At 33.6% G+C, this 16,718-nt stretch overlaps 2 protein-coding genes across 4 annotated transcripts; one reads left to right on the plus strand and one right to left on the minus strand.

Moving 5' to 3' along the window:
• Nucleotides 1-220: 220 nt before the first annotated feature.
• On the plus strand, nt 221-2,105 carry LOC140062776 (alpha-ketoglutarate dehydrogenase component 4-like). Its single transcript, XM_072109104.1, has 4 exons — nt 221-312; nt 678-732; nt 830-984; nt 1,189-2,105. The coding sequence occupies exons 1-4, from the start codon at nt 277-279 to the stop codon at nt 1,207-1,209; spliced, it is 267 nt and encodes an 88-aa protein (XP_071965205.1). The 5' UTR covers nt 221-276; the 3' UTR covers nt 1,210-2,105.
• Nucleotides 2,106-2,448: 343 nt separating this feature from the next.
• On the minus strand, nt 2,449-11,018 carry LOC140062354 (RAB6A-GEF complex partner protein 2-like). Of its 3 annotated transcripts, none has more exons than XM_072108534.1 (9): nt 10,907-11,018; nt 9,965-10,098; nt 9,360-9,508; nt 8,619-8,702; nt 7,095-7,244; nt 6,172-6,312; nt 5,131-5,258; nt 4,275-4,452; nt 2,449-3,531 (listed from the first exon to the last, which is right to left on the minus strand). In XM_072108534.1, exons 2-9 carry the CDS (start codon nt 10,060-10,062, stop codon nt 3,308-3,310), a joined length of 1,152 nt encoding a protein of 383 aa, XP_071964635.1. In that variant the 5' UTR covers nt 10,063-10,098; nt 10,907-11,018; the 3' UTR covers nt 2,449-3,307. The 3 variants fall into 3 exon arrangements, with proteins under 3 accessions (XP_071964635.1, XP_071964632.1, XP_071964633.1); XM_072108531.1 differs by having other exon boundaries at nt 9,333-9,508; XM_072108532.1 differs by having other exon boundaries at nt 9,333-9,508; nt 10,911-10,968.
• Nucleotides 11,019-16,718: the final 5,700 nt, after the last annotated feature.

The following is a 16,718-nucleotide window of genomic DNA, read 5'->3' on the forward strand; positions in this document are numbered from 1 at the left end:
TTAATGAAATTGGGTTTTACATGTTTTCTTGGAAAGGTACTACCAATTCTACTGCTTTACTTTCATTTCATTTTTGAATGTTTAATTCTTGTGTGAGATGGGTGATGGAATTGTCCTGCCAAAATTCATGTTCCACGCGTCGCCAACACACACAGCACATGCACACGTCACAAACCATCGGGAAAAAGTACAGAAAATGATTAACAGAGAGAGGGCGCTCCAAAAATTAAATAACAAAAAGTAACTAAAATACCGGTCAACCTCAGATCAAAATCAATGAATATAATGTCTTCTACTGGAAGAATGATCACTGTAAGTTTCTAATTTTTATGTTTTACAGTATAAGTATAAGTACAGAATAATGATTCTGGATTAAAAGGCCCATATAGATAGTTAGTAGGGCCACCTCCTATAGCTAGAGGTAGCCTCTTATTAATTAGCTTTATTTAGACAGACGAGTACTAGTAGTGGGCTATAGGTCTATATAAGACCTGGCCTAGTAGGCCTAGATTATAGTAGCCCTAGTAGTAGTAAGTATGTTAGCATGGACCTCTACTTTCTACTAGCCTAGCTAGCTAGACCAGCAAACAGGAGACCAACCCTCTCTGCAGAATACCATGCGAAGAAAGTTATATTAATTAATTGAATAATTATTAGTATATTACTTATCTTTTCAGAAACTCAAACCGCACATACCCATGATAAAATTCAGGTCTGGCAAGAATCTTATTAGTAAGTACACTGTGAAATGCTACAAAGGATTAAACATCAAGGTCATTGATTCTATATCACAAAAGTTAATAACTTGTTATTGCTATTCTCATTGTAGGTGCTCAAAAACCAGTTGCAGTTGCCTCAAATTTAACAACAAATAAACCGAGTACAGCAAGCAGTAAGCCAAGGGGGCCAGTTATAGACCTTAGTCAACTACCATTTAAATTTAGGAGAGCGGAAATTGATGTTAATGAAATGGAATATATAATGGTAAGCAGCCTATGTAAATGGTCCTCAATACCCCTCTTAACATTTTTGTAGATAGTTTTCAGAAAGTTTGATTTTGAGACAATTTTCAGTTTTCAAGTTTGTGAAAGTTGCAGTAAATTTATTAATTACTGTTTTATGGCTTAATTGTGATGAATAATAATATTGGCTGTTAAATCATCCTCGTATTATTTTTATTTTTTCCAGAGAGGTGGACCAGATTTATGAGAACGTGCTTCTTTTTGCAATTATATATAGCAGTTGAAAGTTGTCACCCCTGTAAATTATTCATATTATAGTGCATTTTAATTGGCGGTTGAAAAGATTGTTTGAATGCATTGTATTTGTTTTTGTTGTGACATCATAAAAAGGTGTTTACAGCAAGAATGAGAGAATTTTTAAATGCTAGTAAAATATTTTATAATTAAGTACAGTACAGTAATTATTTTATGTTATTCCGAAATATGTTATCTTTTCTGACCCTTTACCTTAATCGAATTATATAAATGTCATTTTCTTAAATTATATATGAATATATAATGAATAAAAATTAATAATTTTATACTTTATATTTATATATTATATTGCTGAATTTTATTTAAACAAAAACTATATTGTTATTCTGAATACTGTACTTTATTATTAGTATATTTAATTTGTTAAAATATTATGTTTTGTTCAAAACGGAAGAAAGATTGTATTGTAAATAATTTTACAATTAGAAAATATAAATTGTTTGAAAATAAACTTCTGAAGTTTAGAGTAACCAAAACATTAGAAAGATACTGTGTGATGTAAATAGGTAAGAGTATAAGGAGTGTCTGTGTGAACTTTTAATTTGATAGAATTAATGGTGTCACTTATTATCTGCTGCTGCTCTGCAGATGTTGTTGTACTACAGAAGTTCATCAACATTATATATACCAGTAAACACAAATCAACTCAATGTTACTTCTAACAATAAGATATTAAACCAATAAAAGCTTTATAATGCAATAATTAGTTTTGTTTCTGTCTGCTTGTAGACTGTACTTAATGGTTGTTTTCATAGGTATTAAGTAAACAAGAACAATAATCTAAATACCTATTGTGGTACTGATGTTGCTAACATTATTATTTATTATTATTATCAAACTTTGTGATAATATGCCTATATGGACATGATGTCATATCACTACTATATTTGGGCACATCACATTTTTTTTGTCAAACTAGTTTGATAGTGTAGACAGAGCTTTACTCAGAGGTTAATTTCTGTGACTTTACTAAACTTTCTAGAAAAAACGTTATAGTTTTACATGGCAGGTGAAATAGTAAAACCAAAATAATTGTATAAACAGTAGTCAATACAAAAAAGCAATTATGTTATGTTTCTTTAGATCTCCAGGCCTAGAAAATATATATTAGTATACTGTACGAATATATTTAAACTATAATAATGAAATCTAATAAAGATCAAAGCACTAATTTTAATATTATTTTATTATAAAATATCATAGTAAGTTATAATCTACTACTCATTGTCAAATACTCTTCAAGAAGTACAGTACACTCAATAAAGAATAATAAAATACTATTAATATAAAAGTAAATAGCGGGAACAAACCGATTATTACTAAAGCCTGTTTTCCATTAGCGAAAAATCTAACATTCAAGAGTCCCGATTTCTTTCTTTCTTTTTTCATGTGGTATTTTTACATTTGTTCTCAAACTGAGGAAACTCCTATTAGGCCCTCCACGGACCCACGGCAGCCAGCAGTGCAGCGCCTACCAGATCAGCACACCGGGAGACGATCCACTACTCTTTGCGAATAGTGTACCAAGTTCTTTAACGTATTATTATGTGCAATAGTCAATGCTTTTGATTCGCATGAATAAATGTGTCTCATGTAAAACGCTTTGGATAAGTTTGTAATAAACATAGATGGAATTGACTGTCGTAGTATACAGCATTCATGTTATTTCATCTCAAAGGCTAAGTATAAACATTAAATGGCAAGTAATTATAACTTTTTCAGTATATACAATTTACATATGATAAAAATAATTTAAAATTAATTAACTTAAGTACTAATGAAAACTGGTGCTACAGTAAATTCACACTTGCTTCGTATCACGGAATGGAAGTTAAACGTCGCCGTTTTGTTAAATAATGGAAAATTATATAAAGAAATGAAGGGGGTTACGTGGGATTATAGTCGGATTGCATATGACCAATCATTGTGTCCGTACTTTGCCTAAGTTAGGGGTGGGATTATATTTCAACATGGGATTATTATACTTGTGTCATATATAATAGTTAATACTAACAATTCATTAACAGAGTTCATACAGACATTGTAGTCACAGCTCTTAGTAATGATACACTCGTAGCATGCAGTGGGTTCGTCGGCATAATTTTTATCGGTAGATTCCAAACCATAGTCTCGACGCCGATATTCTGCGGACCTTGCCACGTAGCACTCTCAGATTGATCAGCGGGAATCACCTGTTCTGGCAGTGGTTCTTTTGAAGTAACAAATTCAAATCGAAGCCGCCATTTCAAGCATACTATATAATAGAAAAAACGCATTCTTATCAATATTCAATTGACAAGGATAAAGATGTAATTGTAATGTAATTGTAATGTAATTGTAATGTAATTGTAGATGTAATTGTCCCCCAAAAACATAAAAAAAGAATACTAAATAAATCAGACTTAATCAGACGTTATTTTGTAGTTTTAATAAAGTTAATCACTTCCGTAAAAAAAACATTTTTTTTCCCTTTATAATGACAAAATAAATTGTTAAATTCAACCAGCCAATTTGATTATTGTTTGCTTTAAATTACAGTTTTTTCGGGCAAATAAATGTTTTTTTGATCCAATTTTGGGTCAACATGAATAACTATTATGTAACATTAAAATGGCATATTCAACAAAAATGTTATATATAAGAAATAATTTATTCAGGGGACAATACATCTTTAACTATTTTGTTTTTTGTTTTTAGTTTCATGGTTGCATTTTTCATGGATTTTACAAGTGCCTTGAGCACTTTGTGGATATGTGCGCTCTATAAATCTTATTATTATTATTAATTGCCAAACCTATAGTGTCAATACGGTGAAAACATAACAATTTATTGTCGCATTATAGTAATTTTAATGGTAACTGCTTGTTTTTATATTGAAGCTACATAAATGGGAAAACAGGACAAAACAATTATTGTGAAAATTAAAAAATCAAAACATCTAAATCCACTAAGGGTCTCAAAGTTATTGAGAATCATGACAAATATATTGAGCCTTACCAATATCAGTGATAAAACTTGGTGTAATATGTAGTGGTATGGGCAGAATCATGTGTGATTTACTGACATGAATGCTAAACTCCTGGTGTTTGCTGTAGGAGCTGATACAAACACCCTGGTTAGGCCTTCGTCTACACTCTTCTGTGATTAGTTCCTCACTCTGCAGTGTCACAGAATACTGATAAATATAAAACAAGAAATGGAATATCAAAGTAACATTTAGTAAATAAAATTAACAGTAAATATGATTAAAGTAAGAGGGGCATTCCAAAAAAGCGAAGATTGTATAAGGCAGCCCAGAATAAAACATATTGTTTATAATACCAGTAAAGACAGATTGCTAATGAATAAAATTAAATGTATTATGTCTCATTTGCACTGGATTTAGTCAAATCTCTCAGGTTTCACACTTAAACTTATTGTCTTGGTTAGTTTTAACTGAGGGTTAATATATAATTAATTTAATTGAGGGTAATTTAACTTTCGAACAATAACTGTTTCTAATTGAATTTAACTTAGTGAGGCTCTGTCTACACCATCATCATGTGCTGTGCCAATATATGGACATGATGATGTCAGTATCACTACCATATTTAAGCATATCACTACCATATTTGGAAACATTATACATTTTTTTGTCAAACTAGTTAGTGTAGACAGAGCTTAAGACTAACTATGTGGTAACAGGTAAAGATTTCCAAGATACAGTTGCAAAAACGTTATATTCAACTTTTTCTAGTCATACTAGATGTTAGGTTTGGAGGCTTTTAGTAGACTTATAAACTGCACCCATTTGGGATAGCATTCTGTTTTTAATCGATGTTTTTATCAGTCACTTTATTGTTTGGTAAATTACCTGAATACAAGGCACAAGACAATTACTGAAGTCAAAAGTTGCTATGATATCCTCACCAAGTTTGTAGGCAGATTTGAAGATACAAAAACGAGCAACTGTACCACATGAATTTGTTATATTGTAAGTATCTATAAAAAAGATCACAATCGGTATAATAAACAATGCATTATTCCTAATTAAATAATAATTATACTATACATTTAATTAAATCTCGTTATTAAATCAATGTTGACTTTGTCAAATGGATCTGCTTTTACCCAAGGACCAAAATATAATCATATACATAAAAATGAATAGCCTGTACACCTAGTAAAGTGTGCTGATTGTAGTTATTAATTTCTGTTTTGGATTGATGTACAAATATCTGCTAGAACATTGAAAGAAGCTATTGTTGCTAATTCAATTTGTGCTATTTTCTCATAAAACAGTGATAGTGATTAAACCACACAACAATATACAATATGTCAATTTTATTTGGATTCATTTTAAGTTAATAATATTATTAATTTGTGTATGCCTTTTATGTTGTGTATTTCACATATTTGTTTGGTTAAAGTGGTGCTTGTGTTTGAAGTGGTGCTCGTGGTCTAGGATTTCGCAGACACCGGCATCCCTCGTCGATCGCTAGAACACAAATCTTCCATGTTCGGGTTTGTTTGTTTAGTGGAATTAAATAGGTTTGCTGATTCAGAAAACTGAACTGGTACATGAACATTAAAATGCTTGTACTATTACAGACTTGGTATATATTTAGTAAGTACAGTACTGTAATACAGTAGTGCCCCCTACACACGTAATACACTTTAGAAGTCAGGCTGTTAACATAACCCCTAAATAATCAACCTCACTCTTAATTATATTTGAACATAACCCTCTAAATACTCTTAATATTACACTGCATTAACAACCTAAAGATGTGTGTGGTATTAGTGTGTGTTGGTGTTCAATAGGACTGGATATAACAGCAAGTTCATATACACAATCTATTAAAATAAGCAGTAATTAACAATTCATTTCATAGAGCAATCATTAAAAGCTTACTTGCACTTTTTCTGGAAGTAATTGTGGTCAAAACCTGTACAGCTTGATCAAGAAGTGAATTTGGTTTACGTTCCCCCTCCAAGAACGGGTTATCAGTATCATAATCATCGTCAGGATCCATAAAGAAAGTATCTCCAAGACCTATCGTGTGAAAATAAAATTTGTGACACGGTTGATACATAGAGTACATTAAAGCTAAATTTATACTGGTGATGTCATGTGTTAAAGTGATGGCTGAAATTATACAGTAACAGGTGGTTGAAATTATACAGTAACAGGTGGCTGAAATTATACAGTAACAGGTGGATGAAAGGCCTCTTCTTTGTTTCCTGTAACAAAAGTTTAATCTTTAAAATAAAATTTAATGACAAAAAAGTTTTGGAACCATCATGGAAACATTCTCAAGACCAAATTTAGATTTGCACTTTAAAATAATTGACTCGACAGTCAATTGTTTCAAAGTATTCTCTAAGTGCAAATCTAAATTTGATTGTTTAATTAATGAAATGTTATGGATAAAAGAGTTGAAACTGTCACTTAACAAACAAAATGACTCACAAAGTCAAATTATTTAACAATTAACAAGAGGAGGAGCTTATCTTTTTAGGCTTTTTTATAGTATTTCCTGTCACCCTTTGGTACTTTGTTAATTGTACTCATTTGTTCTTGAGAATGGTTCCATGATGATTCCGAAACGTCGACCTTTTTTGTCACTAAATTTTATTTTAAAGTTGTATAGTAAACGTCCCTTAATTCGTAAAAGTTTAATCAGTACAAAAAATTAATTAATTGTTAATTATATTATATAATTATTATGGTATAAAATCAAACAAAGAGAAGAGAGCTGTTTAAAAGAATTAGAGATGAGCTCAGGTGCTTAAAATGTACCATTGATCTTATCTTTGAAAAGAGAATTCACTCACCATATAATACAAGAACTCTGAACGGGACACGGAGAAGTCTTGTTGGAGAGCTAACACGTTGAGTTCCTATGGCAACCTTATAAGAATATTTGACTGACTGGCCTTTATATGAGGGAGGAGCATCTTGGGGAATTGTTTCATAATATTTATCTGAAAACAAAGACAAGAATTAGAGAACAATGTTTGGTAGTTCTTATTACAATATACTGAACTTGTGTGACGTCTTCTCACAATGATACTTTGGTCAGCCCCTGGACACTCAAACTAACCACCAGTACAATAACCACATCTTGACTAGTCTTGGTTCAAATTAAAATGGCATATTCAACAACAAAAAACAAACCAATATTTTCAGGGAGATAATCTTTACATAAGGAGGACTAATGAATTATAAATGACATTATTGATTGAAACAGTTGTACTATTGTTTATACAGTGTTTGTTTACGTAAGCTCTTCAAAAACATGATACATGTCTGGCGGATATCTTGACAGACCTTCTTGTATTTAAATTATGATTAATGTCAAATTATATTGGGTATTTTAGTGCGTTTGTGTTTTTAATTTTTAGGTTAAGTTGCTCTTCTGTTAAGGATGCTATGCAGTTTAGTATTCATCTCATTGCTACAGGGTTGGGTAGGTTTGGCCAGTATGCGTACCTTTTTATGGCCAGCGGGCGTCCCGGATATTGCGCAATATGGCCAGCGGGCGTCCAATTATTGCGCAATATTTTTTCAATGACAGCGTCCGCGCGCTCCATGCGTGTGAAAGATACGTACAATGCGACAGAGAGGGCGTTATATTTACATTTTCCGCGCGAGATGCCGGCCGGCCACGTACTATTATTATTTATCAGAACAAAAATATTAAATAATGTGAACTTTCATGTTTTTTGATTGACATTATAATAGTTAAAACTATTAATAATTATTGTTATTAATTAGGCCCTAAAATACATTAATATAATTTACTAAATCAGTTTAACTTAGGCTAGCCTGCTCTGAACAGATAGATTGGATTTTAGAGGCCTCGGTTCAGGCTTGCCCTACTTGCAAATTCTGTATATATAAAATTAATTATGTATATAGCGCCATCTGTCGCATTGTACGTATTTCACATGCACGGAGCGGACGCTGCCATTGAACAAATATTGCGCAATAATTGGACGCCCACTGGCCATATTGCGCAATTTCCGGGACGCCCGCTGGCCATAAAAAGGTACGCATACTGGCCAAACCTACCCAACCCGTATCTCTCATTGGGAGTGAACGAGTCGTTAGCCCGATAAAGCGATTAACAACAGAGGCTTAAATGAGACCCTTACTACTTCCTAAAGATGCACCGGGTTATTTTAAGTGCACACAAGCCAGATGCAAAGCCAAGAAGACGTATTCTACCATCAGAATTATGGCCGAGGAGCACCCAGAACCTGTGTTGGATATTCTTATGGCTGTTTGCTTGGCTACCCGACTGTAAGTGTACGAATTAGTAATATAGTACTGTATTATGTAGAGATTATACTTACATGTTTTACTTTCCCCTGGGGCCAGCATCAGGTCACAAACCAAGATCTTTGGTGTAGTGGACACAACACAGATACCCTTTTCTCCTTGAAAACAAATGCAATATTCTTTTCTTATTTACATATAATTAATGTCAAATAAGGATTGCAATATTTTTTCTAGTATTATTTACAGGTATTTTGAATATTGAAGAACAATTTTAGGTTTTTTCAAACATTTTTTTTTTAATAGGCCATTTTATAAATGTCACATAATAGTTATTCACTTTTACCAAAAACTGGTTAAAACAAATAATGTCATTTAAACCAAAAACAAGATTTTTTGTTTTGATTTTCTTGATTAAAACTGAAAAAAATGGCCTATTTAAAATCTGATTTTATTAAGCCTCATAACTCAATATAAATATTTTATTTCAACTAAATTTGATTTTACAATTTTAAAACAACCTCATTTCCATCAGAGAGTGTGAGAATTTAAGGCAAATAATATGAACAAAAATATAGTGAGAAAGAAGATACATGAAAAAAAAACAGAAAAAAAAACAAAAAAGTGTCTCTCTATAATTTTTTTCTGGGGATTCAGATACAGTATTTAATTAACTGTAACTGTATATTAATCTACTTAAACTTCTGATAACAATTCGTCCCAGTCTAGGGGAAAGCATGCTTGGTGGAAGATAAAGGAAAGCATGCAGTAATAAACAGAAAACAGAATACCATGGTGCAAACATAGATCCATCTCACCCCTGTTTGGTGTGAAGCTGGTAACACTGTCTATAGGGAAACCAGTGGCATCTTGTTGAATGCTTTTGGGTGTGGGAAGCTTCACCTTTGAGTCACTTACACTACACTGGCAGTGGACCTGGGCACTTGCCCAGGCAAGTGTCTCATTCCTGTAAAAAAATATTAATCCGATTAAAATTGAATATTTAGAATCCTGGGTCTAGTCTATAATTATAAATCTATTATCCAATATATTTTAATGGAAATTAGAATGCTATCTCTTGACTTGCCTTTTTAAATAATTAATACATCTTTTGAACAGTTATGTTTTATTTTTATTTATTTACTACTACAATCAAGTTCCTATTAAGGGGACACCTTGTTGGGTACCAAAGGCATCGGTTTTAAAAGGAGTTTCTACTGTATTAATCACTTAGAATTTGAGGGGAACTAAAATAATTTTAGCACAGTTAGGGGGGGGGGGGAGGGAGGGGTGGATTTCTTAATTTAGACAAGTTTAAAATCATGTGATGATGATGGGCTTCTTTTTGATTAAGTGTACTAATTTATATTAGTGCTTCATGCATGTAAAAGACCCAAATAATCTATGATTTTTTAAAGGTTACCTCGACTGTCCTTTGTTTGAGAATGTTATTATACATTCTATAGTCTCTCCTGCTAAGAATACGGAACCACGAACCAGGCAAGCATGTACATCAATCATATCTGCTGTTGTTACTTCAATTTAAAGCGTTAAGATCTGAAGAGAAAATAGGCACAGAACACATATAATAATAATGTACTGTAGTATTGCAATTTGTATGACCCACTATACGACCCCCGGGAGAGGTAGTGCGGCATGAATGCATCATTTATAAATAATTATTGACAACATGGTCACAATGCTTCACCGAAAGGTTAGTCACTTTTTGCGTCATTGCTTCATTAGGTATGTCCCACAAATGATGCACCACTCCAGGGAGTCATATAATGCATAAGCAAATAAATAAAAAAAATAAATTCTTGAAAATCGTTCAAATTGTGCATAGGCTAGGCCTAGGCTATAGCCGGCCTAGGCCTATACTAACTAGGCAACCCAGCCTGCCTAGTTTGTAGTCCAACCAATCTACTACTATTTCTATTAATATTACTAGGCTAGGGAGGAGCCTAACTAATTTAAATAAATATATTACAACAAAACAAATAGGCCTAGGCTAGGCCTAGGCCTAGCTAGCTAGGTAGGGTAGGCTATTTGATATATTTTCATAATAAAATAATATTAATATTAATAACAATAATCACATCAATGGAAATAACAAGCATATAATACCATTAAACAAATATATTTGTGAATTGCACACGAACTTTTTACACAGGCCGAAACGACCAAATAAAGTCATGACATTTATTGTTCCTCTGTCGGCCTGAGTAGCCTAACTAAAAGGCTAGGCCTAGGCCTAGGCCTAGTTAGGCCTAATCCTCCTGCCTGGCTGCGATAGCAAAGTTGCCTTTGATTTTGAGATTTAAATTTAATCAATTTTGAATAATTTTAAGGGGCCAATACGAACCTACATTAGCTCCTTAATTTTGTGTAAACTTTGAATAAAAACCACTGACTCTGTCGTTCGCCATCTACCTAGGCCTACAACAGGGGGACAAATATACTACTGTATTATCTCCTCTATAGGGGACGATTCGGCCCACTTTTGGTGGGACGAATCGGACCACTATTGGGCCGAAACGTCCAACTTTGTGGGTCGAAACGTCTCACTTTAGACCAAATTTATATACATTTTTGTGGTATTTAGCTAGCTATACATTTTTTTTATCACGCTGCTGCTCTAGCCCGCTACGTCCCATTAGGACTACTCAATCAGAAGCTAAAGCAAGCAGCAGTTAGTTCTAAGGACGACAGTTTTGCGAAAATGGAGTCAGATATTCATTGAATTATTATCGAAACAGTCCATTCAAGTTTGTGTTTGTAATAGGATACTTCACACTTGAAATATCTTAGCAATAAAATTAACTAAAGTGACAGAAATTGAGTAGGTCTATTCACTTCTATAACAAAAAAAATAATATTTATTCACATATAAAAAGAAAAAATAAACCCAAAAACCATTGTCTGACTGACAATTTAAGTATTTGTTGCTTTAAATTACATTTTTTTTCAGGTAAAATTTTATTTATTTATTTTATTTTATGTCTTTAGGCACTGTGGCCAAGGATTACCAATAGTGAATTAATCACTGTCCTATCAGATAGGTGGTAATCCCCCTGATACAGAGGCTATTGTGTGAACCAGTTCACCGGGGTAACCCCCTACTCTTTTTCGAATAATGAACTGGGTTCTTTAAAGTACACACAGGTTATAACTGTGTACACTGGACCTACGGTTTATAGTCCTTATCCGAGAAGACTTGTTCCACCACCAGAACTAGGAGCGAGTCGGCCTCGAACCCTTGCCGATGTTGTTGTTGGCTCTTTAGGTACGATAAACGGCGCCCCTGCCTTAACCGCTCGGCCATATGACTCAACTATGTAAAAAACATTTGAAATAAAAAATATTTTTTCAATAAGCCAGCAGCGTTTTTTCTAAGAAATATTTCTTGTTGTATTTTTTTTATTGATATTGGCAATGTTAAAATACGTAATTTTCAATTTAATTTATTACTTCGAAAACTTTGTTTATTTCGTGCATTCGCCAAGCAGCCAAACATGTTACATCATTCGCGCACGTACGTGGCTAAAAATGATCATTTGCGACAAGGTTTTTTAATTCAGGTACAGGCATAAATTTTAAATATATGGTTAATTGTAATAAATCAAATATTTGTAACAGAAATCAAGACGAAAAAACATGAATTTCCCTTAAATAGAAAATTTGGTAAAATTCTGCCATACAAACCCGGAAGACTTGTTTTCAGTAGTTAGGTAAGTTTAACCTATTATGTAAAAACATGTCTGGTGGATATATGGTGGATAATTTTTGCTATAGCATGAAAATAAAAATCTGAAGTTATATTACCTATATTTAGTCATCTGATAAAATTTTTTACCACACCGTTTATTTTTCATAGTTTTTTTAAATGCCTCTCTATTTACAAAATTTGTGTACAAAAGAATAGAGATTTTACTATGTAATTTGAACTATCCCTCCACTGATAAGAAAGTGCTTATTTTCAACAAGCTCGTGTAACACAAATAAAATCCAAAAAATTATAAAACATAAGGGAAACTATAGATCGATAATTATTGGAATGTATGATCAATAGAATTTTTTTGCCCGCACCTGGCCTTTAACATGTTTTCTTTTTTGCATCTTTAGCCATAGTATTACTACCTCTAAATTTTGAGAAAAAAAGCTTATTTATGCTTATAAAATGCATATCAAAGCAGATAAATATAAGTGTGCCGAATCGTCCCGGGCCGAATCGTTCCACAAAAGGGTAAACTAAATCTTACTTACTATCACTGTGCTTAAGTACTGCCAAAATTGGCATAGTTAGCGCACAGTGTTAAACTAAATTCTATCTACTAGAGGGTCGCTCACTCCCCCTCTAGGAAGTGTAGACGATTGTTCTCGGAATGATAATGACTAGGGTAAAAAGGTTTTAGAAGGACGTTCTGGCGGTTAGGCCTACCATTATTAAAATGCTTGATATTCGTAAAACTAAACCTACTCTGTTTCACAGTGTCTTAAGATGATTAATAACATTTTAAAGTATAGTGTTTATTGTTTGGTAGGGCCCTTGTAGGGCGAAGGTGGGGAGGCGGAGGTCATTTGATTGAGGGAGTTGCTTATTCGAAAGATACGTTTAATTTGTTAGTTTTAATAATATATGGTAATACAGGTATTTATAATCAAATAAAATCCACTAACAGATATGAAAAGTGGTAAAAAAGAATAACAAATGCTTAGTAAATTGTAGATAACAGTGCGATGAATTCTAGGCCTACTATAAATAGTATAATTGTATAGTGTTATAAATAAATATAATACAAAATGCGATTATTATTCTAATTGATATTTTATTGGGAAGGTGTTCGGCGTTTATTCAAATAAATCATACCATCCTAATTGGTATTATTAATACATTATTTAGATTAAACATCTTTTGAAAATAACTTCTGCGACAGAGTGGGCCCGTTTCGGCCTAAGAAGAAAGACGTTTTAGACGGCTTGCAACATAGGCAGAAGTATCTCAGGGTCCTAACGGGACTCATAACAGATAGCCCACAGTATCAGCTTCTCAATAACTCGGCTATCGGGGTTCCACTCGATTTCAATCAAAAGGTCTTCTTATGATCAGTTCTTCCTATGTAATTTTATATACTAATTCCCCACAACATACTCGGATGCTTTTATGGAGTAAATTTAATTTGATCTTTATTAATTTTCAGTATAATTTTTATTTTGCAGTGCACCTTCACACGGGTGGTCCAAAAAATACAAAAAATGTAAAATGGCTATCGCCACCAACGGCCAACTTAGTTGAAACCAGGAAGTTGCAAGGTGAACACGTGGACTCACAGTGAACCCGGAGATTACTTCTATCGCGCACAAGTTGAAAATCTACCGATGAAATCAGATATTTTGTTTCAAAACCCTTTATAATATCTTTCTAAGATAGAAACATGGAACAATATCGTAATAGTGGAAACTAAGGTTATCAAATCTACGTTTCACGGTACATCTGAGATAGATAAGGTAGGTATCCAAGACAGAGATTTGTCCCGAAGTTTTTCCATTGTTTTCGCCTATGTCAGAATTAACCATAATTTAGAATTTATATATATATTATCACTGAGGGCGTGTTATTTAATACATTTCGCCCATGAAGATAAATATAACTAAGAATAAGATTATAATAAGCTTTTATGACGTCACCGATATATCGATTTCCCTGAAAACCAATATGCATGTTCTTTTTTTGTATATACCTATCTGAAAAACACTTTCTGGACGCTGCAAACAAAATAACTTATACAAAATCAGGTTCCCAATACGACGCAACACAAAAGAAATAAATAATTTGACCAACGACTACGCGTCGTGGATTTGAAATACCATCTCATGACCACTAATACGGAGAAAATGTTATTTCTCGAGTAAACAACTTGGAGGCGCATGATGGAGAAAGAAAGAAATCATGCTGGAGATCATTGAATAAAGCTAAAGCTAAAGTTAGAAAAATAACTGGTTGAAGAGAACGCAGAATGCAAAAGGATTTGGATACCTTATCACACTGGGGAAAAAAATGGATGATGGAATTCCACCCCGAAAAATGCCAAATCATAACCATCACACGAAAGAAAAACATCATAAAGTATCCATACATCCTCCATGGTCACCAACTTGCACATGTAGACCACGCAAAGTATTTAGGAATAACAATTTTCAATGACCTCAGATGGAATAAACACTTGGAAAACGTCGCTGCTAAAGCAAATAACACACTGAATTTCCTCAAACGTAACATAAATATCAAAAACCCCAAAGTAAAAGAACAAACCTACAAATCACTTGTACGACCAATCCTGGAATATAGAAGTGTAGTCTGGGACTCCCACACAGATGTCCTAAAGAAAAAAGTAGAGAAAATTCAACGCCGTGCTGCAAGATTCACTCTCAGTAGATATGAACGTACAGCCAGTGTCATTGCCATGCTCCACGAACTATCTTGGAAAACCCTGGCTGAAAGACGTCAACTCTCAAGACTATCAATGTTCTACAAGATACACAACAACCTTGTTGCAATTGATATGGACAAATACTTATGCTCCAAAAACCTCACTGCCCCTTCTCGCACAGAAAACAGCCAAGCATATAGTATTCCACGCTCAAGTCGGGACTATCATCGGATGTCCTTCTTTCCCAGAACGTCAAGAGATTGGAACATCCTAGCAGAATCAACTGTAAAGGCACCAACTTTTAAATCATTTAAGGGGGTTCTTTACGAAAACTAACTCACTCGCTTCACATCCCACCAAAGTGCTATAGTCTTCAAGTCTGAAGTTTGCACTAAATTGGAAGAAGAAGAAGAAGAACAACATCATTCTTGGAGCCTTATGGGACAATCGGTCCAAAAAGTATATTGTTAAAGATGTATTGTCCTCCAAAAACCTGAAAAATAAAAACTAATAAAATCATACTTTGAAGTGAGTGTACCAGTTCTCAGTTTTTTCCTCCTTGGTTTTTGACATTTTTCTCCCGCTGACTTCATTAGTTTCCATGTCATTTTATGTTGTTGGTTCAGGGTTGCATTTTCTCTGAGTTTCTTGTCATGTCAAGGTACTGAGTATTGGTTTCCTCGTAAGCTTTGTCAAGTTGCCTTTTGCTTTCCTCAAATTCAAGAGCTGATTCTTTGTTGTCTCTGAGGATGTGACTTTTATAAGCAGATTTTAGGTTTGTTTTAGGTCAATTTTATCGCTGAAGGAAAGTGCCTTTTGTCTTTTCTTCTGTAATTTTGGGAGAAATTTTTCAGCCGTTGCTTTGTTAGCTGTTATTCCATATTTGGCAGTGGAGCTATTGTCCTCACACATATCATTGAGAATGGTGTATTTATTCTTTACCTCTATGGTGTACTTTTCCTGCATTTTGGGGTCTTGTTGTAGTATACTCCAATCATACTTGCCTTTCTTTGGTGGGGTCTTACCACTGGCATGTAGGCTCAGTCTAACTCTGGTGTTCACAATCATGTGATCAGATCCAGTAGACACAAACGAATTATAAGCTTGTGAGTTCATCACGCTATTCAGCCACTTTCTCCTGGTCAATATGTAGTCAAGTTGCACTCTGGACCCACTCGGCAGTATGCAGGTCCAGAGCTTAGACTCCTTCTGAAATTGAATAATATAGCGTTATTATTAACAAATCGCGACAAGATAGCTGTTGTGGAATCGGTGAGAGTAAACATGATAAACAAGTTGTTGCAATATATTTGTCTTTATTTTGTAGTGTTAAAGTATTATTCAACAACTGTGTGTGTGTAGTAGAAAGAAGTAGACCACGTACGCCGACTCAAATCAAACGGCATGATAACTAGCGATGCCGAGAGATATATGAAACTGCTTAAACAAACAATTATATAATTCAAAAGGTGCAACAACAAAAAGACTGCACACGCAGACACTCCCGGCACAACATATAATAATTATTGTTGACTCTAATTCAAACTTACCCTAAAGGGTTCCAAATAACAATATAATATAGATGATAAAAATTGCATAATATCTCACACGATACCAATTAAATATAGATCAGCCTGCCTATCGTCGTACGCGCAAAGTGAAAAACAAATGACGTCATGACAATAGCGTTAGTTTATAATATCGCGACTGCGTGATATACAGCATATTCGTTGTTGACGACGTAGT

The sequence above is a fragment of the Antedon mediterranea genome, chromosome 11, assembly GCF_964355755.1.
Source record: "Antedon mediterranea chromosome 11, ecAntMedi1.1, whole genome shotgun sequence".
Taxonomy (NCBI): Eukaryota; Metazoa; Echinodermata; class Crinoidea; order Comatulida; family Antedonidae; genus Antedon; species Antedon mediterranea.

Coding starts and splice junctions, on each gene's coding strand:
- LOC140062776 (XM_072109104.1), top strand. CDS start 277: ATGAATATAATGTCTTCTACTGGAAGAATGATCACT. Junction 313..677: donor CTACTGGAAGAATGATCACT/GTAAGTTTCTAA, acceptor TTATCTTTTCAG/AAACTCAAACCGCACATACC. Junction 733..829: donor GTCTGGCAAGAATCTTATTA/GTAAGTACACTG, acceptor TTCTCATTGTAG/GTGCTCAAAAACCAGTTGCA.
- LOC140062354 (XM_072108531.1), bottom strand. CDS start 10,062: ATGATTGATGTACATGCTTGCCTGGTTCGTGGTTCCGTATTCTTAGCA. Junction 9,509..9,964: donor TCAAACAAAGGACAGTCGAG/GTAACCTTTAAA, acceptor ATTTTTTTACAG/GAATGAGACACTTGCCTGGG. Junction 3,532..4,274: donor AAGTTTTATCACTGATATTG/GTAAGGCTCAAT, acceptor TCTATTATATAG/TATGCTTGAAATGGCGGCTT.